We start from the raw sequence: 26,330 nt of genomic DNA on the forward strand, positions 1-26,330 counted from the left end.
GGTCCCATTTAAAATTATCGGTCACAGTTGCTCTGTAACGTCATCTGTCACTATTACGTCACCTGTCATGACTAGTTAAGGAGCTTATGTCCGTTTATTTCCTCCCTCCAAATTTCACTTTTGTACGTATAACCGTTCAAAAGATAAGAGGGGGGTACGGACTTTTGACTAGCACTGTATATAGTTTTTAATATAATATGTAGGTACTTTCTGGATAGTGACTAACTAAAAAAATAGCTTAGATTTGATGAAAATAAAAGAGATCCATTTGAACCTCTAAAAACATAGATAGATGGTTAATTTTAACAGTTACTAGTGATATTTTTGTAATACATCACGTGCACTTCTATTCAAGGGCTAAAATTGGACATTAAAAAAAAGAAAGTTTGATCAACACCTCTAGAAACTGTCAGGAAAATATCACATTTTTTACTTCTGGGAAATAAATTTTATGAATTTAAATAAGATTGAGATTTTATAAAATTTGAATGAGTCCCAAATGATAGTGACATGTTTAGATTTACAATACCGCCAATGATAGTATATCATTACGGACTCATTCTAATTTGAAAAATATTTAAAATAAATTCGTATAGGACCTGTTGAATGCATTTTTATGTTACTTGTGTTCACTCTGGGTTGTTGATGGTAGGTCTGCGTATACCCCACTAGGTCCTTCGTTGCTACAAACCGAGTCTTCTGGTGTTCTCGAGGGCTCTGCTTCCGTAATTTCTTCTTCTTGTTTATGCTTATGTTTATCTTTGTCCTTGTGCTTCCCGTGCAAATTCTAAAACAGGAAATAGAATATACTTAAAGAAATGATTTTATCAGTGTTTTTATCAAGTATATTTTAATGTCGCTAAAAACCAGTGAAAAATAATACCAAAATTGCAAAATCTATGAAGTTGGAAGAAAGTACAAATGTAACAAAACCATAACGAAAGAAAGTATATAACTGTAAGTTGTAAGAAAGTACATATACGTGACAGTAGATTTTCTGTCATTGTTTTTTTTTCAGAACTTGTAGAAGACATCTTACTCATTTTTAAAGACCAACCATAACTCTTCTAATGGTACTAAAGATTATCTACAACCACAACAACAACAACAAACCTATCTTTAACGCGTTATTTCAATCTTACTCGTGACAGCAATGCAGTTATACATAAATGGTACTCTTCAAGATTAGACGAGGTACCCATGTATAAAGTGTACCTGGAGGCTGTGCAAATACGTGATACTGTCTAAACATACGCTTCACGGAAAGATAAAGTAGATCGTAAAAATAGTATATATACATTGTTCGCTGAAATTGGTCCCAAATTTCGAGTAAATTTAGTAATTAATATAGTAGAATAATTTTTTAACTATCAGTGCCGGTCCCATACCCGGATAAAGGAGGAGAGTTTGCGTCAGGAAGGACATCCGGATTCCTGTGGACCAAAAGCGTTTTATTGGAGGTGATTTAAGTGGACATATTAGTAAAGAAAGAGCGGAAATAGAAATAGTTAATGGAGGTTTAGGGATGGGATTAAGAAATGATGAAGAAAATCGTATGATTGACTTTGCATTGGCATGGGATTTATCTTTGATTAAAACGTTCTTTATGAAGACTGAAGGTCAATATGTTACCTATAATGAAAGTCGAATAAATTTTGCGCTTTGTAGAAGAAGCCAGCTTAAAGAGGTTACCAACCGTAAAGTGCTAAAGGCTTAGTGTATAGCTGGTCTACACCGACTGGGGATAATGGATACGGAGATACAGCTGAAATGAAGAGGAAGGCAGGTAGAAAATCAGAAAGTAAAGCAGTAGAAGTTAAAGGATAAGGATTTGGCGAGAATATTTAAGTGTAGAAGGCTGGAAGAGTTTGAGGAAAAAATAACGTAACTGACTGGTAGGAGGCCAACAGCAAAGTGGTGTTGCGACTGGGGGAGAAAGTACTAAGAAAGCCATCTGGATAAAGTACAAAAGTGGTTAGGGAGAAGAAATAGGCTAGAAAAAAGTATGGTAGATTCAAAAGAGAAGAACATAAGGATGTATACAAGGTAGCAAAGAAGAAAGCAGAGCGCGATGTGGCTACTTCTACGGACAAATCGTCTACAGAGCTGTATAAAGAGTGGTAAATACTCGATGTGATGAAAAGATTATACAGCATTGCTAAACCACGGGAAAAATCATTAAGGGACTTGACTCACATGCGCCAGATTAAGAGTACGAATGAAAGACTATTAAGAACAAATGTTGAAATAAAGCAACGATTATTAGAAATTGACAGCGAAACGGGACCAGAGATCATAATGGAGGAAATCGAACAAGCAATACGAAACGCAAAAAACGGAAAAACTGTAGGTCCAGACAAAATACTTGCGAAATTACTGAACTGTCTAGACTCTAGACTATGAAACTCTACCAGTACTACTGGATCTGTTTAATGAAGTATATAAAACCGGAAAAATCCCTCAGGAATGGTTACTGTCCACCTTTGTAACAATACCAAAAAAAATATATGCCAAAGATTGTTCGGACTTTAGGAAAATATCACTAATAATCCATACCCTCAAAATATTTCTAAAGGTGATTCACGGAAGATTATACAGAAAGCTAGAAGATGATATGGATGATACCCAATTTGGGTTCCGCAAAGGACTTGGAACAAGAGAGGCATTGTTTGCGTTTAATGTCCTCTCTAAAAGATGCTTAGATATGAACCTGTATATTTATTCCTGTTTCATCGACTTCGAAAAAGCGTTCGACAGGGTCCGACATGAAAAACTAATAGAATTATTGAAAAACGGAGATATAGACAGACGAGATTTACGAATTATCATCAATCTGTATTGGAATCAAAAGGCCAATATAAAGATAGAAAAACAAGAATCAGAGAATATTGATATAAAGAGAGGAGTCAGACAGGGTTGTGTTCTGTCACCGCTACTGTTTAACCTGTACAGTGAAGCCATATTTCAGGAAGCGATATCGGAGCTAAGTGATGAAAACTCTATAAACAGAAGAATAGTAAATAACATAAGATTCGCTGATGACACCGTTATAATGGCAGATACCGTGAAGTCGCTATAAGAATTGTTAAATAGAATTAACGATTATTGCATTCGATACGGACTAAAAATAAACAAGAAAAAAACTATTGTCTCAAAGACACAACATGGAAATGAAAGTTTAATGATAGAGCAAACCCAAATAGAAAAAGTAAAGACATACAAATATCTGGAAACCTGGGTTAATGACAAAAATGACCAAATCAAAGAAATTAAAGTCCGAATTGAAACTGCAAGGCAAGCATTTATAAAAATGAAGACACTGCTTACAAACAAAGACCTTCAGTTGCCTCTCAGATTGAGGGCTCTAAGATGCTACATATTTTCTATATTACTATACGGAATGGAAGCCTGGACATTGAAGAGACAACACATAAGAAAGATAGAAGCGTTCGAAATGTGGTGTTACACAAGAATATTAAAAATTCAGTGGGTTCAAAGGATTACCAATGTTGAAGTGCTACGACGTTTAAATAAGGAGTTACAAATTATGAACAGTATAAAAACTAGAAAACTGGAATATTTGGGTCACATTACCAAAGGAGAAATTAGAAGACGCATTGAAATAGCAAGATCTGGCTTCATGAACATGTGTAAAATGCTCTGTAACCCCAAGCTATCAGTCACAATAAGATTGAGAACACTAAAGCGTTATGTGTGGTCTCTATTACTATATGGCTGTGAGACCTGGATATTAAAGCAGTATCACGTCAACAAACTGAATTCATTCGAAATGTGGATGTACCGCCGAATGCTAAGAATAAGCTGGACCAGCAAAACTACAAATGAAGAAGTACTGGAAATAATGAACACACGTCCTGATAATCTGGTCAACACAATCAAAATTAGAAAGACGTCATATCTATGACACATAATGCGCCATAGGGAATTTGAGCAGTTCCAGGTAATATTAGAAGGCAAAATCGAAGGTAAAAGGGGTATAGGAAGAAAGAAAATATCCTGGCTCCGAAACATTAGAGATTGGACCCACACAACAGGAAATGACTTAATCCATCAAGCCCAGAACAGAGAGAAATTTGCCATATTGATCGCCAACCTCAATAGAGAAGGCACTTAGGAGGAGGAGACCAGAGGAGAAAAATATGAGTTACTGAGAATTATTATGCAAGGAACGATCCAAGGAAGACGAAGCATAGGAAGAAGACGCATCTCCTGGCTGAGGAACCTTAGAGAATGGTTTAACTGTAGTTCATTACAACTGTTCAGAGCAGCAGCCAACAAAGTGACCATAGCCACTATGATATCCAACCTCCGATAGGAGAGAAGAACAAGATTATTTCAAATGGTTGCTAAACGAAGAACACCAGAGCAGAGACGGAGGGATGCGCGATCCCAAATGAGAATGCAATATCAGATATAGCGGGAGATAGAGTGTCCAGGGGTTAAATAGCATGAAGGATAGTATGGCAGTAGGACCTAATGGAATACTTGAGGAGAGGGATTGATGTTTGGTGGCAAATAATGATTAGGATATATGACAAAGAAAGGATGCTCAATGCATGGACAGAGAGTGTGGTGTTATCATTGTATAAAGATAAAGGAGACATATAGGACTGTAAGAAATATATAGGTATACAGTTAATGTCGAACAATAAAAATTTGGAGGAGAACTGTAGAACGAAAGTTAAGGAGGTAGACATCGATAGGAGAACAGTTAGGGTCTATGACAGGAAGGAAGAAAACGGATATCCTGTTGCTTTGAGACAGTTTAAGACAGAAAAAAGGACATTTGGTATGTCCAAAGTTGAGTCAAATTATCTAGTCAGTCGCTTAGAAAATATGAAGAGAGATGACAGAAAAATACAGATATAATGAAATTACAAATACAAACAAATCTTCATAATTTATATGAGTCAGAAAGATGTGCTGGATGAGTTCTAATTGATTAGAATAAAAACAAAACTGTCTTCTTTCATCATCATCATCGTTCTCTTTGCCTTATCCCTATGCGGGGTCGGCTTACCTAATTGCATTTCTCCACACAATTCTATCTTGGGTCATATCAATGTTAATCCCCTTTACCAACATGGCCTGCCTTATCGTCTCCCCTCAGAGCTTCTTTGGTATTCCTCTCTTACTCCTGCCAGGAATCTGCACTTCAGCTATCCTTCATATTGGGTAATTAACGTCTCGACGTTGAACATGACCAAACCATCTTAACATATGCTCCCTCATTTTGGCATCAATTGGTGCCACACCTAGACTTCCCCTTATATACTCATTTCTAATTTTATCTTTCTTTATCACTCCACTCATCCATCTTAGCATTCTCATTTCCGCCACATGCATTCGTTGTTCCTCTTTCTTTTTCACTGCCCAACATTCAGTTCCGTACATCATAGCCGGTCTTATGGCTGTTTTATAGAATTTTCCCTTCAGCTTTATTGGAATTTTTCTGTCACACAACACATCACTCGCTTCTTTCCACTTCATCCATCCAGCCCTAATTCTACTGCATGCATCTCCATCTATTTCTCCATTACTCTGTAATACCGATCCTAGGTACTTAAAACTATTTCTTTTCACAATCATTTCACCATCCAAACCATTTCACCATTAGACCATGGTCTAAAACTAATGAGAATAAATAAGGACTAAGCACCGAGCCTTGGTGCAATCCTACGTTCACCTGAAATTTATCAGTCTCTCCCACACCTGTCCTAACACTAGTCGTTACTCCCTCATACATATCTCTCACAATCTTTACATATTCGCCAGGGACTAATTTCTTATTGAGTGCCCACCACATAATCTTTCGAGGAACTCTATCATATGCTTTCTCAAGATCAATAAATACCATATGAGCGTTGGTCTCTTTATTCCTATATTTTTTCATCAGTTGTCTTACAATGAAAATTGCATCTGTTGTTGATCTGCCCTGCATAAAGCCAAATTGATTATCGGATATTTCGGTTTCTTCACGTATCCGTCTATCAATTACTCTCTCCCATATTTTCATGGTGTGGCTAAGTAGTTTTATAGCCCTGTAGTTTCTTTAAAGACAACACTGTCTTCTTTGCTTCTTCTTAATTCTTTATGTGTTGTTGTTCTTCAACAAATCTAAGTTTTAAACATTTCCTCTTAGATATCCGGCAGCTGGAATCGTATCCACAGCCGCTTAAAAGCGTGTATACCGTGAAGATCAAATTTGAAGATTAGTGATGGACGAGCCAGTTCAGTGTTTCAGTAGCGAAACTGATGGTTAGTGCACCGGCACCGGCAAAGTGGGTCAGATTCCACGGAAAACTTGAAATCAGCTACCAAAATGTCACGAAGAATGTTCAAAAACGTTTGTCCAATTATTTATATACATGTAATTTAGTTTGTTTATGTTGTCCTATATAGTCAAGAGTAATTATATATATTTAGCTTTTTTACAGGCCTTATAGGCCCAGAGCTTTGTTGTTCTTTTCCATAGCTTTCTGTTACTTGTCAACTTCTTCCAGTCTGTTATTCCCTTTTCTATTAGGTCTTTTACTACCGCCTCTCTCCATCGCTTTCGTGGTCTTCCTCTCTTTCTGTTATAATCTGGTAATCTCCATGCTATTTTCTTGACCACTCTGTCATCGTTCATTCTTTCTATATAGCCCAGCCACTGCAACCTTCTTGATTTTAAAACGCTATCTATTTGTGGTTCTTTGTAAATATTATAAATTTCCTCATTTGTCCTTCTTATATATCCTTCTTCTGTTCTCTTCCCTCCTAATATTCTTCTGAGTATTTTCCTTTCCCATCTTCTTACTGTTTCTTTTGTTGTTTGGTTGAGTATCCATGCCTCACATCCATATATCGCTGTTGGTCTTATTATAGTCTTATAAATCCTGAATTTCGTATTCCATGACAGCTGCTTCGTTCTGAGTAAATAATTCATGGCTCCCGCAGATCGATTGGCTTTACTCAATCTGGCATCAATTTCTTTCATTTCTTCACACTTGTTTGCTATATTTGATCCTAGATATACAAATTCGTCTATTTCTTCAACCTCAAACTCTCCTAATTTTGTGCTTACCTTGAACTTTGTCCTACCCCCCCTTAGTCAAGAGTAATTAGTAATTAGAAAATATAATGCAATATTTGTCGTCCTCTATTTTGATTAGATCCCCGTTACAATGAGTACAGACATACAGAAACAGAGAAATATCAAAAACGATAGTCGATGGTCTACTAGAATAAAGGAGTCATTTCAATTACCTCAGGTCCTCACACAAGTTTAAAGAGCGATAGAGATGTTGATCAAAAAATTGACAGATTTATTTATATAGGGTGAGTTGTTAGTGCGACATTGGTCGATAATTATGTTGGTCGATAAGTTATTTTTTAGAAAAAATGAAGCAATGATATTCTTCTACAAGGTGATTATTAACTACTGGGCAAAGCTGACATACATATTTTAAATAAGACAACCTCTACATTTTCTCACATTTAGATTCCTTTGGTAATCTTACAGTAAGAAGTTTCACTAATATACAGGGTATTTAACAAGTTATGACCATTTTCTATATCGATATGAAATAAACACCCTGTATATAAAGAAGGATTCTGTAAATAGTTATTCATCTTATATAATAAGGTAAGCAATATACTTGATATGATGGATTCGTCCGTTACTTGATGGAAGTTCATTTTATCTGACAATAAGACACTGAGAACTTTTGTTTTCAATATTACACAAAATTTATTATAACTATGTCACTACACTCTGCCAAAAAGCATCTGTAGTGACATATTGTATATAAGTATATAAGTATTGAAAACAAATGTTTTCAGTGTTTTATTATTAGATAAACAATATAGGTTCTAGTTTTCAAATAAAGTTTTGAAGAATATTAGTACCTATACAGTATGAATTACAAAAAAATATGATTTTCTCATATTTTTTAAATGTCCTACAAAAAATCATGCTACAAATAAATATGAAAATAAATTAACAACAAAAGAACAAGAAATGGTAAAAATAAACATATCAAAAGAAAAATAATTGAACAAGAAAATATATAATTTAAAATAAAAAATAGCTTTAATATTTTAGACATGTGTAAACATGGATGAGTAACTGCAGAAAATGATAGAAGCTAAATGCATAAGCAAAAGAAGAAAAGATAGACCAAGGAAAAGATTTACTTCGACATATAGAACAATGTAAAGAGAAACGTAAAATAAAAATTAGTTCATAAAAATATTAAAATAATTTACATAATATTCTCACCTTTTCCCTGCTTCCTTTTTTCTGCGTGTAAAAAAAATGATAACATTAACAATTATTATTATACTGAAGTTATCAAGAATTAATACTTATGTTATCCTTATCTTTTATTAAAAACAAATTCAAAAATCAAAATAAAAATATCTGGAATTTTGTTTCTTTGCAGAATGAATATTCTTGTTCTTTGGCAGTTGTTTCTTACCTGCTTGTTTTTCAAATTATTCTATCAAAAAGCATGGATGGCATAGATAAATAATACAAAAGGAACAAAAATAAGCGGCAACATGATATACAAAGAAAAAATCAGAATTGACTAAAAAGCAAATGGAAGCCATAGAAGCAAGTAAAAAAACAACAAAAAAGTATGCGAATATGTTAAAAAAAACTATGTCAACGATAAAATATCAGTAAGACCTAAAATCACTAAAGAAAACTGAAGAACGCATTTCTGCAACTTGGTTCAAAGTCGAACAAAGCAGGAATATCGGATAAGAGATGAAAGAGACGAAGAAGAAAACGCCCCCACCTATAAGACATTTATTGAAACAGTGAAAAGGTTGAAATCGGGAAAAGCAGAAGGAACGGATGAAATCAACCATGAATTAATAAAAAATTGAGGAAAAGGAATCATGCAGTGGATTCATAAATTAATAAAAAACATATGGAACTCAGAAAATATGCCCATAGATTGGGAAAATGGTCACAAAATAACGATATATAAACTAGGAGACCCAAGTGATACTAGTAGTTATAGACGAACCATGGTACTGAACACCACATACAAAATAGTTACAAACATCTTAAGAAAGACAAGGCCTGACACATCTAAAACGAGAGGACTACTAGAAACAACAGAGATGAAAATACTTCGACGAATATCAGGGAAAAGTCTGTTGGGTACAGAGAGAAGCGAAAACATAAGAAGATCATGCAATGTAGAAGACATAAATAGATGGTGACAAAACGGAAAGAGGAGTGGAACGAACACATTAGTAGAATGGCAGAGGATAGGATATGTTAATGTCAAAAAAAATTTGTAGATAATATACCTATAGATTGAACAACCTGTATATTATCTACAGACAAACATCATTTTGTAGTTTTTTAAAGGATTATTTGTTAGTTTACGACTTACAATGAAATTGTTGATAACAAATTTCCGTCATTTGCAAAAGCAAGTTTGAAATTCTAATTCAGCGGCTCAAAATACATAAGGACACACTCTAAAACTCAGTGAACTTTGATCGCCCACAAAACAGTCCTGGCTCCTAGAATATAAACCCTTTTAACCCGGGAGCAGTCGCTCCATTAGAAAAAATCTAACATTTTATCCATTTCCGTGATAACTTGATGAAAAAATGCAACATCACTTTCAATTCGCAAGTGCCTCGAAGAAGATTGTAGTAATGCGTAAGAATTTTTTTTTATTTTTTTTTATATTTATACTTTTTGTGGAATTTATGGCTTTGTTGAGAACCAATTAGCTTTAAAATCCATACAGAAGTAAAAACTTCGTTTGTACAAGGGTATAAAGAGTTTATTAAAAACTATTAAAAAGTCATCCAAAAGGATTTGCAAAACGTTTTCGATCTAGATGTGATCATCTTCAGTGTCTAGAACGAATTATTTCCACGTTAGAATGAAAGCAAAAGGTTAACATTGTGACTAGTTAAAGAAAATGTGGCAAATACTTACGTTATGCTTAGTAGATGAAACTAGCAACCTTATAAAATTGGTAACATTGAAAAATATGATTTACATGTTAATAATGTGATAATTGTAGTGACTATAAGTCGATGTTAAATGATAATTATTGTACAAACCATTGTACAAACGAAGTTTTTACTTCTGTATGATTTTTAATTATGGTATACAGCCAGTTACTGGGATTTTCCCATTGATTTAGCTTTAAAATTGTTAGAAATAGATATTTTTAACATAACAAGTCTATAAAAAGATTATAAAATAGAAATTTATTTTAAATTCGTATTTAATTTCGGATTGTGAGATTTTTTCCCTACGCGCGAGACTGCTTACGTGACAGAAGTGAGTGCGACTGCTCCCGGGTTAAAGCAGGCGCGGATCCAAGGGGGGGTCAATGGGGTCAATTGCCCCCTCCTTGAGACTTCACCTGGTGTCGCCTTTTTTTAAGAAAGAGATAATTACGATTGAAAATAAATAGTGAGTTTTGTGTCCTGTTGACAACTGAATAACGGAATGAAACATAAAATATAATTCTTTCTCCAAAGTACGTGCCTCAGTCTTACTGTATGGTGTCGAGTCTTGTACTGTGAATAAAATCGATCTACTTACCTAAGTAGAATCGCCTTGAGGCTTTCGAAATGTGGTTGTGGTTCTATAGAAGAATTTTAAAGTATCTTTGGTGAAGAAGATTCGAAACTCCACAATACTAGAACGTCTCAGAAAGACTACCGAGATTATAGCAGGCATCAAGAAGAGAAAAGTGGACTATTTTGGACATGCAATGAGAAGTTTCAAATATAGGTTGCTACAAAATATTATGCAAGTGAAAATAGAAGGCAAATGCAGTCCAGGATGAAAAAGCACTTCGTGGTTGATTTAGAGGGCAGTGAATATAATTAGGATAGCTGTGATAGTAAGCAACGGTCTGAAAGGACATAGTACATGAAGAAAAATAAAGTAACAGCCCATACCGAAAAAAGAATCCTGCGTACGCGAGAGATGAGAAAATTTTTATTTCATTGCCCCCTCCTTGCAAGGTTGCTGGATCCGCCGTTGGGTTAAAGCCGTTCTAATTCGAATATTCCGAAACCAAACAGTCCTGTTTGTTCGGCGAACGTTCCCATTCTATTATTGTAGAAAATTAGACCAGGGCCCGTCTGTAAAAATATTAGTACATTTGGATGTTGAGAGCTGACTCATATTTTTTTGCAGAAATTGCTTGAAAATAACTCTTATAATAATATTTGAGTTATCCTCCGACTCAAAAAGTCCGGAACATTGTTTAAATAATCAAAATGTCAAAAAATGAAGGAAAAATTCGATTTTTTTCTTCGTTTTTTGATTATAACTTTAAAAGTATTAAAAGTTGCGTAATTAAATTTCCTACAAGATAGGATTGGTTAAAAATTTTAAAAATGGTCATCCTTGTTACAAAATAGCAATAATTGCGGGAAAAAAACATAAAAACAAATATTTGCATTTTACTTTTTTCAACCATTTATACCACACTTGAGACCTTCATATTTCTCCCAAAAAACTTTGTAATATAATAAAACAATATGTGAATTTCATTAATATTGGTTCAATAGATTTTGCAAAATAATTTTGCAATTCAGCTTAGGTATAAAAAATGCAATTTTTCAAAATTTTGCAGGACTGAAAATAACGCAGATTGCAAGTTGAAATTTTTTTACATATAGAAGAACACCTTTCATGTGCAATCTGCAAAATTAAAATCGGTTAATTAACACAGCGTTAGGAATTTTTTTAAATAAACATTAATTTTTGGTGCTACGCGTAGGACAGCGAATACATTTGCTCTGATTGGACATACCAATGACCTGTCAAAAATTATCAAATATTGCGGCTGTCGACAAAAAAAAATTTTTAATTTTCTTTTTCTTTTCATTTTTAATTTTTAGTACATTTCGATATAAATAAATAAATGTTTATTGCAAAATAAAAGCAAATACTCGGTTCTTTGAAATAATATTTTTTTAGCAAAAACTTTCTTTGTTCATATATTTTAACTTAAAGAATAAAAGTTTATTATTTTTAAACATATGCAATTGCTTAAACAATATATTTTTAACCAAATTAAAAAAGACGAAAATTAAAGTACAAAAATTATTTTTGTCCACAGCAGCAATATTCGATAATTTTTGACAGGTCACTGGAATGCCCAATCAGAGCAAACGTATCCGCTGTCCTGCGCGTAGCACCAAAAATTAATGTTTATTTAAAAAAATCCTGACGCCGTGCTAATTAACTGATTTTAATTTTGCAAATTACACATGAAAGGTACATTGTTCTTCTATATATGTAAGAAAAAATAAGTTGCTATCTGCTTTATTTTTAGTTCTGCAAAATTTTGAAAATTACATTTTTTATGCCCAAGCTGGATTGGAAAATCTATTTAACCGATATTAATTAACTTTACAGTATTGCTTTATTATATTATAAAGTTTTTCTGGGTGGAATATGAAGGTCTTTAGTGTAGCATAAATGGTTGAAAAAAGAAAAATGCAAATACTTGTTTTTTATGTTTTTTTTTTGCAATTATTGCTATTTTGCAACAAGTATGACAATTTTTAAAATCTTTAACCAATCCTATATTGTAGGAAATTTAATTACGCAACTTTTATGTCAGTGCCACTTTTCTCGGAAGTGAATACTTTGAAAGTTATAATCAAAAAACGAAGAAAAAAATCGAATTTTTTCTTTATTTTTTGATATTTTATTATTTAAACAATGTTCCGGACCTTTTTGAGTGGGAGGATAACTCAAATATTATTACATGAGTTATTTTCAAGCGCTTTCTGATAAAAAAATATGAGTCACGTCTCAACACCCAAATGTACTCATATTTTTACAGATGAGCCCTGGACTAATTCTATTATTGTAGAAAATCAAAACATTTACCTGCAGACTGAACCTCCGGTGCTGAGCTTTCCTGCCGCCGCGCCGTTTCGATATGTGGGGATTATCTCTGCACAAGGTTTTACTCTTGAAAATTTCCAATTGTAGATACAGCCTCTTCAACTCGGCCCTGATATCGTCGGGGCTCATATCAGCCAGCGTCACTTCTCCCACCTCGACGTCGCTATTGTTGCCTGTCAAAGGGCCGTGTGCGTTTACGTCCTGCGAACAATGGGAGAATTGATCAGTTTGTGCTCTCGAACCGTATCCTAATTCATAAAAATGGGAAGAATGAGATTTGATGCGAACATTAGATATACCTACTACCTTTTCCTTCCTATCCGGTCGCTATGTATGAGAAGATCGTACGCACAATGGAAAAGGAAACGTGGAAATATTACTTGATTATTATTAGGGATAAGACCGTTTTCGTATAGAAATGAAAGTAAATCTCCTAAGCGTGTCATTATAAATCATTGAGTAATATTTGGATAACATAAGGAATGTTATGTGTAAAAAATACTGATTTTCTGAAGTAAATTTCAGAAAATTGTATGTATTGTTATTTTTTACTCTATGTTAAGCTTTGTCCATAAAGTTGTATAATTTCCAGTGACAATACAGCATATTTCTATTCTATTCTATAATAGTAAAACTGTAATCTCAATGTTTGGAAAAGTATTTACTTAGTATGTACTTAAATGTTTATTTTAATGTTCTTTCTCTTATTTCATGTTTAATATTCTGGATAAATTTCTGTAAGAGTTTTGCTACGCCACTGGTATTTTCAACTTTCATAAAACTTACTAAGTACCTGAATAAATTCCCCAGAAATCCCGGGAATAATGCATTCAAAATATGTTTGGTTTTACCTACATACCTACTTATAGAAATTTCGAAGTTGTTCCCCGCCAACCCCTTGGCATTGGCTTGGCATTGCAATTGTAACTTTATGTAGTCAGTTTTCCCTTTCAAGTTAGCGTAGCTGGACACCGCCTTGGTTAGTTTAGAGTTTTGGATGCAAAACTCTCGAGTATGTGTATTAAAAAGTACCATTTTAGTATTCGACTAGTTGAGTCGACGGATTTATTGTTTACAGTTTTTAACTCTAGCGTATGTTATATAGTTATTATGTGTCTAGCTTATAGTTTAAAAGCTATACGTTTCGCAAACATCATCATCATCAGTGGCGCTACAGCCCTATAAAAGAGCCTCGACCTTCCCAAGTCTATTACGCCAGTCAGTTTGAGCCATTGCCAACTGTTGCTAGTTTCCTGCGCCTATTTTTCTAGAATCCTCATCCTCATCTAGCTAGACCATCCTTCCATCTGAGTTTTGGTCCATCCCTATTTCTACTTCCGACATTTTGTGACAGAAGGATTCTTCTAGGAGGATGTTCTGCTGTGATCTTGCGAGATGTCCATTTTGCTGTGACCATTTTCACACATGCCACCGAATATTCCTCTCAGGATCCTTCGTTCAAATATAAACAAAAGGTGTTCATCTGCCTTGGAGATGGTCCATGTCTCCGATCCATATGCGAACACTGGTTGTAATATAAGGGTTTTGTATACGGTTATTTTTGATTTTTGGCTTAAGTTCTGCTGCTTATATGTCTACTCAGTCCAAAATAGCATTTGTTTGCTAGGATTATCCTTCGCGTGATTTCTTCCGTCATTACGTTCTCCTTGGTGATCAGGGGGCCTAAGTATGTGAATTTGTCCACCACTCCAAAGGTAGAGTTATCAACCGTGAATTGGTGACCGGTGTTTCTGGCTCTATTGTTGATGCCATCATCTTAGTTTTCTCCTTACTTACTCGCAGGCCCACATTTTTTGAGGCATTTGAGAAGGTGGTATTCATTTCTTCTAGCTTGCGTGTTGTGCAGGCAACTAGGTCCACATCATCGTCATAGTAGGTCAAAATTTGGGATGATTTATTAAAAATATTTCCTCTGTTGTCTATTCGGGTATCTCTGACCGTCTTTTCCAGAGCTATGTTGAAAAGGAGACACGCCAGCGCATCTCCCTGTCGCAGCTCAACATGCGTTTCAAACGCCGGTGATTGTTCGCGCTGTATTTCGACTTTGCAAACGACTTTATGCATTGTAGCCTTAACCAATTTTATCAGTTTTTCGGGGATGTGGCATTCATCCATGGCTTCATACAATTTATTCCTTAGCTCACTAACATAGATCGATGTAAAATATACGAAAAGATGGCATGTGCCGATATTGAATTTATTGGTTATTTCCATTATGTATTTGCTTTAGCACAAAGATTTGGTCTGTTGTTAATCGACCAGAAGCTCACTTAGGCGACCATGTAAGATACTCAAAAATATTTCTAAAAAATATTTACATTCCAATTTATCACCCTTTTTGTGTAGCGGGCAAACGATTCCAAAACACCACTCTTCCGGGATTGATTCCTCATTCCAGGCTCTCAGTATTATTTTATATATTTGATTAGTCAAAGTAGCACCTCCACTTTTAATAAGTTCCGCGAGTATACCATCACTTCCTAGAGATTTATTATTTTTTAAGTGTTTTTTTGCACCCTGTACAGTCTGTACACGTTTTGCAAACGCTTATTATTAATTAAGTTTATAGGGGAGTGCAATTAGAACGAAAAGATACAATGTTTCGGAAAAAATCAAACAAGGTTATATTTTTCTAAAACTTTTTTTGTTAGTTTATAAATATGTTAAAGTAAAAAGTTCTACTCACAAATTTCGCCGCTAATTGTTTATTAATTGTTTAAACAATAACAATTGTTTTGTATAAATAATGTTAAGAATATGGGTGAATTCAACATTTTATTGTGATAAAAAATGTTTTTACTTTAGTTTTGATTATGCTGAACCCGAATCTGACATTACAATTTGCAAATTCAAAATGGAGGATTCAAAATGTCGGATTTTTTCCTAAAAATCCTTAAAAAGTAGTTGTAAAATCCGAATTTTTTTTATAAAACGTGTTTGTTTGCGTATATGTGGATATTTTTGAGAGGTGGCTGAACCTGAATCAAATTTTGATAATTTAAATTATAAAATGGCAGATCCAAAATGGCGGATAACTTAAAAAATAGTTGTAAAATCATAATTTCTTTACAAAATGTATTTATTTCTACATATATTTATTTTTGAGTGCTTTGATAAATTTAACTTAAATGTTAATATTATAAACTATAAAATGGCGGATCAAAAATGCGGATTTTCTAAAAAGAACACAAAAAAGAACATTTTTCTAAAACATTTATTGTCTTTATTTTTAACAGGTTGTTGAATCTGAATTAAAGATTAAAAATTTAAATTTCAAAATGGCGGATATTTAAATGAAAAACAAGTAGAATCCAATCAAACAAATATGGAATTTCATTCTTAAAAAAAGATAAACAAATAATTTTCACCATAATATTAAAAATGAAAATGTATTAGAAAGAATATTAAAAAAAAAACAAATTTTCGATTAGAAGGATATAATTACATATTGGAACATACTTTTTAATTCCAAACAACTTTTCTTTATAAAAATTTTCGATATTGTGAAATATAAAGGTACTTTACTCTTGAGTGAAATTCATATTTTTTGGCATACCTCGTAAAACATTAACAAAATTTGATATTTGATGATTGCATCTTATGTTATATACGATTCAGAGTATTTTATAAAGAATAACTTTTTTTCGTAAAACTGATATTAAAAAAGGTATCAATAGGTTCCAAGTTACGCAGACATACTGTATAAGAACTAAAGAAAAATTTTTTTGTTGAACATTTATTATTGTTGAAGCTTATTATTAAATGTATTTTAGGTAAGTTTTACAGACAAAAGTTTTGATCACTCTGTATATACATTTTCTCAGCTGGTAATTTTCGGTTTTTGTATTACATTTTTGTTATCTTTCTTAGTTTTCTCAAAAATAAATTGTTTATTTCATTTTTAAACTAAAATAATTCACTGTTTTTTAAAGATTACATCCCAAGCTTTAAAAAAATAGCAAAAAAATTGTATTAGATTTATTTAAACTTAAGTAATACCGTCTTAAATTGGTGGGAATTCTGTAAAACTACGAAGTTTTCAAAAATTACATTTTTTGAGACATCGTATTATTTCAATTAAATTTTTGAGATTTTTTTTGAATAAAACATCGTTTAGTAAGATGATTGAGAGTTAAGTTGTGCAAATTTGAGAGTTTTATAAGTAAAATTGTATTAGTTACACATTTTTAAATCATTTTTAAACAAAATTCATGTAAGGCTCATTTTCCGCCCACACCGTACTTATGTCCATACATTTTATTTCTTTTTATTACAACCATAAGATAGCTTATTTCATCTTCTTTCATATCCAATTTGTAAAATTTCTTTTGATCCATTAGTTAAAGAATTACATTTAAAAAACTCAACCGTGCACTTCTTCCAACGCTAGTTTACAGTGCGCCAATGTGTGTGAGAAGGGTGACTTTAGCGTTATAAATAAAAAATTACAGAAGCTAGAGATTTAATTTTAGAAAAATCTTTACATAAGTTTTTTTTGTAAAATTTTCTGAATTTTTCAATGGTCAAGTCAGTTTTTTTCTACAAGTTATATTTTCGGAGTTATTTAAAAAACATCTAACTTCGCTGTTCATTTGTTTAATAAAAAATGAAGCACCCACTTCTCGAGTAGAACTTTTTGATATGTTGTTTATTAAAAATTTCTTAATGAAATTACAAAAAGTTTTATCTTGTTTGATTTTTTCCGAAGTGAAAATCTAAATGCACTCTCCTATTATTAATATCCTTGGTTTGTGTTCTAACTAGTGACATTTAAACTGTAACAGAGCTCTCGTGTGGTGTGTCTAGTGTAAATTGGACATAAAATTGGCGAGTTAAATATAGGAACTTTACGCTAAAATTACTTTATTTTAATTTGGTAATAGTAACAAAGTTAATAGTCATTAAATTACATATTTGTTGATGCTTGTATTCTTTTATTCCCACGTTAGTGGCTGGTCCTTCGAATTGTATTACATTGCTTTATTATGCCCTAAATGGTTGTAAGATGGCAATCCTAATTTATTGTTTATCTTCCTATATTTTTGTTGAACAAATCTTTAACCACGTCGAAATAAATCTTTTTACGTTAATATATTTCTCGTAAAAAGGACCCCTTTCCTCCGCCCTAATATAACGAAATGTGTACTCAAAGATCGTTTATTAGTATATAGAGATAGAGAAAATCTGTTTCACTTTCGGACAAATTAGATACAAGATAGAGGATTAGTGCCCCCTCCAGTCGCAGCCGAATCCAAGTTTTGTGGCTTTACGACACAATGGAGCCATTAAGGAGCTTAAGTGCTCGCGGTATAACACGCACACCAGATAACGCGATGACTTCAACCCACTATTTAAACACAAAGAGATATTCTATGCATTTTTACATTTACGAGGCCCGACTGACTATAAAATTAAAGCCCTTTGAAAAAGTATTCGGCCGAAGCAGGCTTAGTTACGGATTACTTATATACGAAGCGATGCTAACAGTGGTGTGTTCGTCAATCTGGCATTATCTTTTGAATGGAATGGAAAATAAAAGTATTGTTTGTAAACGTACAAACCCTTTTTAAAGCGTTTAATTTAACGTAGGAGTTCTTCGGCTGTTTGACATTAAAGTTTTTGTTTATTATGATTTTTCCAAGTGGTAAAAGTCACATCCTCTAGGTGAGTCACAAGAGCTCATGGATAGAATTATCGGGAGCAAGAGGGACTTCGACTTGGTCATTGCTTTTGTCACAAAAACCATGAAGCACAAAGAAGAAAAAGAGAGACGCTTACAGGCGGGATGATCCATATTATTTATTTACAAAAAAATCGTTTTGTGTTATGGTTGGTAGTCAGCGGGGAGAGGACCCTATACACCCTAACCACGCTGACTGCCTATTTTATTTTATCTATTTTACTTTTTAGCTGATGTTATCCTTTATTTATTATTTTATCGGATTTTATTAATTAATCTATTAATTTTATTTTTAACTCTTACCGTTCTTTAAACATATATTTTCACTTTCCCCTTTTCCTGTTTATGTTCTCTATCTTTTCTTTCTATTCTCTGTTTCTCTCCCTTTTATTTTCTCTTCTTTTCTCTCCCTCAGACTCTCTCTGCTCTTTTTCTTTTTCTCATCTCTTTTATTCTTCTTTTTATGTTATATTTGTCTGTATCGTTGTGGGGCAGTCAGTGAGGAAGGACCTTTTACATCCGACCTACATAGACTGCCCCATCTTAATATCAGAATGAATGGGTGGATCAGAAAGCGTGCATAGATGAAAGCATGAATGACTGGAGTTGCTCGTAACTGTCAACTGGCATTCTTTGGTTGGTTCCTGGAGTGCCGGAGGGGAGCTATGAGTAAGGTCGACGAGTCAGATATGCTCACTAAGAGCGGTTCCAGACCCGTCGGCTGGAGAAAGAGGGGGTGTGTTTAGTAGGTAGGCGGCCCGGCAAGATAGAGATAGGACGGACTGAATCCGACACACCTGCGACACCTTCCCAGAAGGTCTTAAGAAGATTTCCACCTCCCAAAAAAAAGTTCGCAACACACTGTGGAATATTCTAGCATTTATAAAATACTGAAATTAAAACCCAACTATAACCTCAGGTTTTTTTATCATTTTGCATTTTGATTTATCCGCTTAGGTTAAATAATAAAAAAGTTAGGTACTTTAACAACTAGCCATGTTTTTTATCAATAAATCATCATTGTCTGCTTAGTTTAATAAACAAACCCAAAGTAGGCTTTGGCTTTAAACAATAAACTTTAAACAATAAATCTACTAATTTTCACAACAAACCAGACACTTTTTGACTGTAAACAATTTGACATCTATCAAATTGTTAATTTCTCATAGCCTACTTTCATTCATCATTCTTATCCCTATGCGGAGTCGGCTTCTCTAAAAAATGCAATTAGGATGCATTAGGATGCAAAAATGCAAAAACGAAGAGTAATCTGACGCTGACGACCAAAAGAGCGTTATGCCCAGTGCAATATACGTAGAACGACTTTATTTAATGGAGGGTCTGTAATGGTTTGGCGAGTAATTTCTTTAACAGGGCGAACAGATATTGTTCCTTTACGTGGAAGTTCTTTAAACAGTGAAATATACATAACCGATATTTTATCTGAGCATGTTGCACCTGTCGCTCCTTATATTGGTATACTTCACTTTCATTGCCTTTTGTCCTTCATTGATTTGTTTCCTTCTTATTAAGGATTCAGTAGTAGTATGTGGTGCATATTCTCTTAAGGTATGTACACATACCTCTTCAAAAAATAGCGCGTTCCGTGCTAACTTGGGGAGTGCCGACAGAAGTGACTACTTCTTATAGCGCATTATTGTTATATAGTCGAACTCGCTTATTAGAATACCTGTTATAGGAATATCCCGCTTTAAGGAATAGAAATTTGAGGTCCCAAAATGTTTCTACCAGCCACCAGTGATCGGTAATTAGCATATCCCGGTTATAGGAATACTTTTTCTTGGCACGAAGGTTATTCTAAGAAGCGGGTTCGACTGTATGTGGATTAATGAAATTTTATGTCTGAGTATTACTAAATGGTTAATATGTTGAAGTATGCCCGAAAATGTTGAATAATTCTTAGCTTAGTTATCCTTAGTTTTAAATTTCTCAGTAATAATTTAGGTTAGAGAAAATCAATGCTAATATCAGATTGTAACATTAATAAACACATTTGCAGGTTTACAACTCACCTTAAAAGCATCTACTGGAAGTCTACACGAATACTCTTGAGCTAAGTTTCTCACTTGTTTTTGCTGGTACCAAAACTTCGGTACGAATATTAATAACAGTCCCATCGTCTGTGACAATTGGCTTCTGACGCAGTAAATTATCAAAACTAAATCAGGATGAAGACCAGGAAGGACGAATATTCGGGCTGTGTAGAATAGCGCACTGATGGCCAGCTCGAAACTTATTGCTGCACATAGAAATGTTCTTTCCTGTAAAAAAATCACAATTTTTAAAATGAGAAAAAGGAACAAAATATACAGTGATGAGCGCGCTAATAACCGGCAGAATAACGCAAAAGATGGAAAACAATACGGTGTGAAGAAAAAAGAGATGAAACTAGTAGAGGTGGAAATTATCGATATAAACGTATAAATTAACATTACATTACATAGTTTCTCACCTTTAGATATATCGGAGGAGTATAACAACTGCCAGTGCGACAGGAGAATTTTATAAAATACTCCTTTCAGACGTGTAAAGGTGAGCCACTATGTAATGTAATGTTAATTTATACGTTAATATCGATAATTCTCACCTCTACTAGTTTCATCTCTTTTTATGTCACAACGTATTATGTTTTCCATCTTTTGCGCTATTTTGTTGGTTATTACCGCGCTAATCACTGTATAGAGTATAGACTATGCTTGTATAAAGATAATACGTTTTAAGAACATAGTCATATAGTGCACTTCATGACTTTGGCGTTTATGTCACAGCTGGGAGGCAATTAATAAGTATATTCGCAGAGACAGTTAATGAATAGTCGAAGATAAGTGGAGCATGCCATGACTAAAAGTCCGCGACACGGTCCGCCAACGAACATATTTTATTTGTTTATATTTTTTGACATTGTGTTTTTTAAATTTTTTACCCCTTTATTAGTTTTTAGTTGTATTTTGAGAACATTTTGTTGTTGATTTTGTATAGTTTTTAGTTGTAGAAGTACGTGAACGAGTTTATTTAGTTTTAAGCAATGAATAAATAAAGATGAGTGAATATTTTTGAAAGTTGTTAGCAGAAAATACAGATGTTGCTAGTAGGTACAGTAGTTAGTTATTTAACATTTTATAGGACATTCTGTAGCTTTATTATTATATTTAACCATTGTTTTTGTCTCTCAGATCATAACTTTTTTAGTTCAGCTGGATTTATGCTTAAAATAAAGCACGGGTGATAACTTGATAACCGCTACTGAACTTTATCTCGATTACTTACTGATACTATTATGATTACTACTATTGATTCTTCCAGTAAAAATGTTAATTCCAAATTAATCCTTGTACAAAATTACAAATAAACGCAACTAAAATGATCTAAAACACATTAAGAACGGATAGAATAACATTTATGTTTGCCTCCCCGCTGTCAGATTGATTTAAAATTGACAGCATGTTGGAATGGCCTATTATATTATTTTTTTGACATAATAATGACAGTTCTACAATTTACTCGAAGGACCTAATTTTTTCTCGAAACTTTTGAAATCATCTCGGTTAGGTATTCATAAATACGTACGTACCTACAAGAATTGAAAAGGCAAGATCGTCATTCACTAGCATGAAGCAAATTTTCACCTCTAACAGTCTCAACCTACCTCTCAAAATCCGACTTGCCAAATGTTATGTATTTCCGGTTTTGTTATATGGAATGGAGGCGTGGACAATGACCGCAACATTGATGAAAAAAGTAGAGGCCTTCAAAATGTGGGCTTACCGAATACCGACGTATATTACGTATATCCTGGACTGAGCGCGTAACCAACGAAGAGGTACATTCCGGATACAAAGAGAGAGAGAGAGAGAGAGAGAGAGAGGTACGTAGGAATAATTATAAACAAAAGAAATTTAAGAAAGAAGAAGAAGAAAAGAGAAGTTGGAATACTTGGTTCACGTTATGAGGCACAATAAAAATAGAGTACTACGGCTCATCATCCAAGGAAAAATAGACAGCAGGAGTTCAGAGGGGAGGAGGTACTCGTGGCTCCAAAATTTAGGCAATTAGACCAGGGCGCATCTGTAAAAATATTAGTACATTTGGATGTTAAGAGGTGAGTCATATTTTTTTGCAGAAATTGCTTGAAAATAACTCATAAAATAATATTTGAGTTATCCTTCCACTCAAAAACGTCCGGAACATTGTTTAAATCATCAAAATGTCAAAAAATGGAGGAAAAATTCGATTTTTTTTTTTCGTTTTTTGATTATAACTTTAAAGGTATTCATTTCCGAGAAAAGTTTTACTAACATAAAAGTTGCGTAATTAAATTTCCTATAATATAGCATCAGTAAAAAGTTTTAAAAATTGTCACCCTTGCTGCAAAATAGTAATAATCGCGAAAAATCCATAAAAAAAACAAGTATTGGCATTATACATTTTTCAACCATTTCTGCTACACTTGGGACCTTTATATTTCACTCAGAAAAACTTTATGATATAATAAAATAGTACTGTGAATTTCATTAAGATCGGTTAAACAGATTTTTGCAAAATAATTTTTGCAATCCAGCTTTCCCAAAAAAAAATCATTTTTTCAAAATGTTGCAGGACTGAAAATGAAACAGACAGCAAGTTGAATTTTTTTACGTATAGAAGAATATTGTACCTTTCATCTGCAATTTGCAAAATTAAAATCGGTTAACTAGAACGGCGTCAGGAATTTTTTTAAATAAATATTAATTTTTGGTGGTAAGCGCAGGACAGCGGATACGTTTGCTCTGATTGGGCATTCCAATGACCTTTGATAATGATTGATAAATTTTAATGTGTAGTACATTTCGATATAAATAAATACATTTGTTTATTGCAAAATAAAAACACATACTCTGTCCATTGAAATAACAATTTTTTAGCAAAAACTTTCTTTGTTCATATATTTTAACTTAGAGAATAAAAGTTTATTATTTTTAAACATATTCAATTGTTTAACAATATTTCACAAACAATAATCAAATAAGTTTGATTTTTGTAGAATTAAAATATTAAAATACAACAAAGTTTAGAGTAAGAAAATAATATATTAGATATAGTCTAGTAAAATAAAATTACACTACATGTAAATCAAAATGTAAATTCGTACAGGTTGAAACAAATTTTATATCAAAGTTTAGATGGGTACAAAAAATATTTTCAAGAAAGTATCCAAATCATATAAGGGGATCATTGTTTAAATAATTAAAAAGGGGTCATTTTTTCAAAAAAATTACTTTTTTAATTGCTGAGGTCATTCAATTACTAATGAAGGTCTATAGGATTATTTTATACAAACTTGAAGGGAAAATCTTTCACATAAGACTTACTAAATAAAATTTGACCCCCTATTTATTTAAATAATTATACAAAAAACTTTAAAAACAAATATGTAAAAAAATATTTTTAGCGTTTTAACTAAGCACTATAAAATATCTTATTTTACAGGAAAAGTTGCGCTATTTTATCAGTATTAACAAAAAAAAAATTGGTCCAAAAATATTTAATATTTTTTGAGATATTGAATTTGTTTATTAAATGTTACTCTATTTTCAATTGCAAAAACGCGGTTGTTGCCAAAGAAATATTCACCTGTATTAAATCTTATTATTTTTATTTTTATGTCTATTCTCGATAAATGTATTGATAAATTCAAATTTCAATTAAACTTCCCCCTAAAATGGCATTTGAAATTTTATTCAAATTTGTTTATAATTTGTTTTTTTAATAACGTCGCGGGGATTAACTATTTTGAAATGCCGTTTCGATAATTGGGTTTCTTGGAATTTTTCACTAATTAACAAATTTTTTTGTCTTTTTTTCTCTTCTTTTTTTTTTTCTTGGAGTTATATTACTACGTGCCCTTTTAGGGTTAAGTTTCATTAAGAATGTCGAATGTCTAAGTTGTAGATTCTAGACCTAAAAATATTAAGATTGGTCTAATTTCACTTATATAAAATGTGGCTATTTACTGAGTTACAGGGTGTTTTATTTAAAAATTTAAATATTATTTTTACCAAGTACTTTTAAACTATTTGACGTATCCTTATCATACTTGGCAAAAAGTGTGAGTACTATACAGTCTACTAAATTGTGATAAATAAAAGTTTCTAGCTACTACCAGAGGCGTACAACAGGGAATAGGTAATGGTTGACCCTTCCAAAATTCTACGCCACTGAGGTAATTACTATTTTAGCGAAATTGTTAGATTCTCCAACACTTTTTATGTAAATAATATACTCTTTACTGGTAACTATTAAGTCATTAGTTTTCGAGATATTGGACGTTAAAAATGAAACGGCATAGTTATTTTGATTCAGTCATTCATTCATTTTAAACTTCCAATATCTCTCAAACTTATGACTTTATCGATACCAATAAAGTTATTTCCATACAAAGTATTGGAGAATCGAAAAATTTCGCTAAAATAGTAATTCACTCAGTGGCGTAGAATTTGGAAAAGGTGAATCATTCAGTATCCCCTGTCGTACGCCTCTGGCACTAGCTAGAAACGTTTATTAATCACAATTTAGTGTGGTATATAAAAGCCACACTTTCTGCCAAGTATGATAAGGATACGTCAAATAGTTTTAAAGTAATTGGTAACAATAATTTTTAAATTTTTAAATAAAACACCCTGTAACTCAGTAAGTAGCCACATTTTATTTAGGAGATTTTAGTTAAATCTTAATATTTTTAGGTCTAGATTCTACAACTCAGAGATTCGAGATTCTTAATAAAATTTAACCCTAAAAGGGCCCGTAGTAATATAACTACAAGAAAAAAAAAGAAGAACAAAAACGACAAAAAAATTTTGTTAATTAGTAAAAAATTCCCAGGAACCCAATTATCGAAACGGCATTTCAAAATACTTAATCCCCGCGACGGTATTGAAAAAACAAATTATAAACAAATTTTAATAATTTTCAAATGCCATTTTAGGGAGGATTTTAATGGAAATTTGAATTTATCAAGACATTTATCGAAAATATACATAAAAATAAAAATAGTGAGATGTTAAGCAGGTGAATATTTCTTTGCCAACAACCGCGTTTTTGCAATTGAAAATATAGTAACATTTAATAAACAAATTCAATATCTCAAAAAATATTAAATATTTTTCGGCCAATTTTTTTTTGCTTAATACTGGTAACATAGTGTAACTTACTATGTAAAATAAGATATTTTATAATGCTTATTTAAAACGCTAAAAATAATTTTTTGCAAATTTGTTTTTAAAGTTTTATATACAATTATTTAAATAAATAGGGGGTCAAATTTAATTTAGTAAGTCTTACGTGAAAGACTTACCCTTCAACTTTGCAGAAAAAACCCATAGACCTTTATTTATAAGTGAATTACCTCAGCAGTTAAAAAAGTATTTTTTTTTTGCAAAAATGACCCCTTTTTAATTATTTAAACAATGATCCCCTTGTATGATTTGGATACTTTCTTGAAAATATTTTTTGTACCCACCTAAACTTTGATATAAAATTTGTTTTAACCTGTACGAATTTACATTTTGACTTTTTTTTATTTTATTAGGCTAATAAAGATTGGAAGAAATTTTGGTGGAAATCAACTTGTGTGAATCGAACACTTCTGTCCTGCGCGTAGCACCAAAAATTAATGTTTATTTAAAAAAAATCCTGACGCCGTTCTAG

At 32.7% G+C, this 26,330-nt stretch overlaps 1 protein-coding gene across 1 annotated transcript in view; it reads right to left on the reverse strand.

Moving 5' to 3' along the window:
- Positions 1-619: 619 nt before the first annotated feature.
- Positions 620-26,330, reverse strand: part of LOC114329090 (probable G-protein coupled receptor 158) — a 382,856-nt gene continuing 357,145 nt past the window's right edge. Inside the window, exons 8-10 of the mRNA XM_050648285.1 lie at positions 20,660-20,908; positions 12,908-13,126; positions 620-787 (exon numbers count right to left, since the gene is read on the reverse strand). Of these exons, the coding sequence (XP_050504242.1) occupies positions 620-787; positions 12,908-13,126; positions 20,660-20,908 (636 nt within the window). The remainder of the gene's footprint in view (positions 788-12,907; positions 13,127-20,659; positions 20,909-26,330) is intronic.

Source organism: Diabrotica virgifera, chromosome 1 (assembly GCF_917563875.1).
Source record: "Diabrotica virgifera virgifera chromosome 1, PGI_DIABVI_V3a".
Lineage (NCBI taxonomy): Eukaryota > Metazoa > Arthropoda > Insecta > Coleoptera > Chrysomelidae > Diabrotica > Diabrotica virgifera.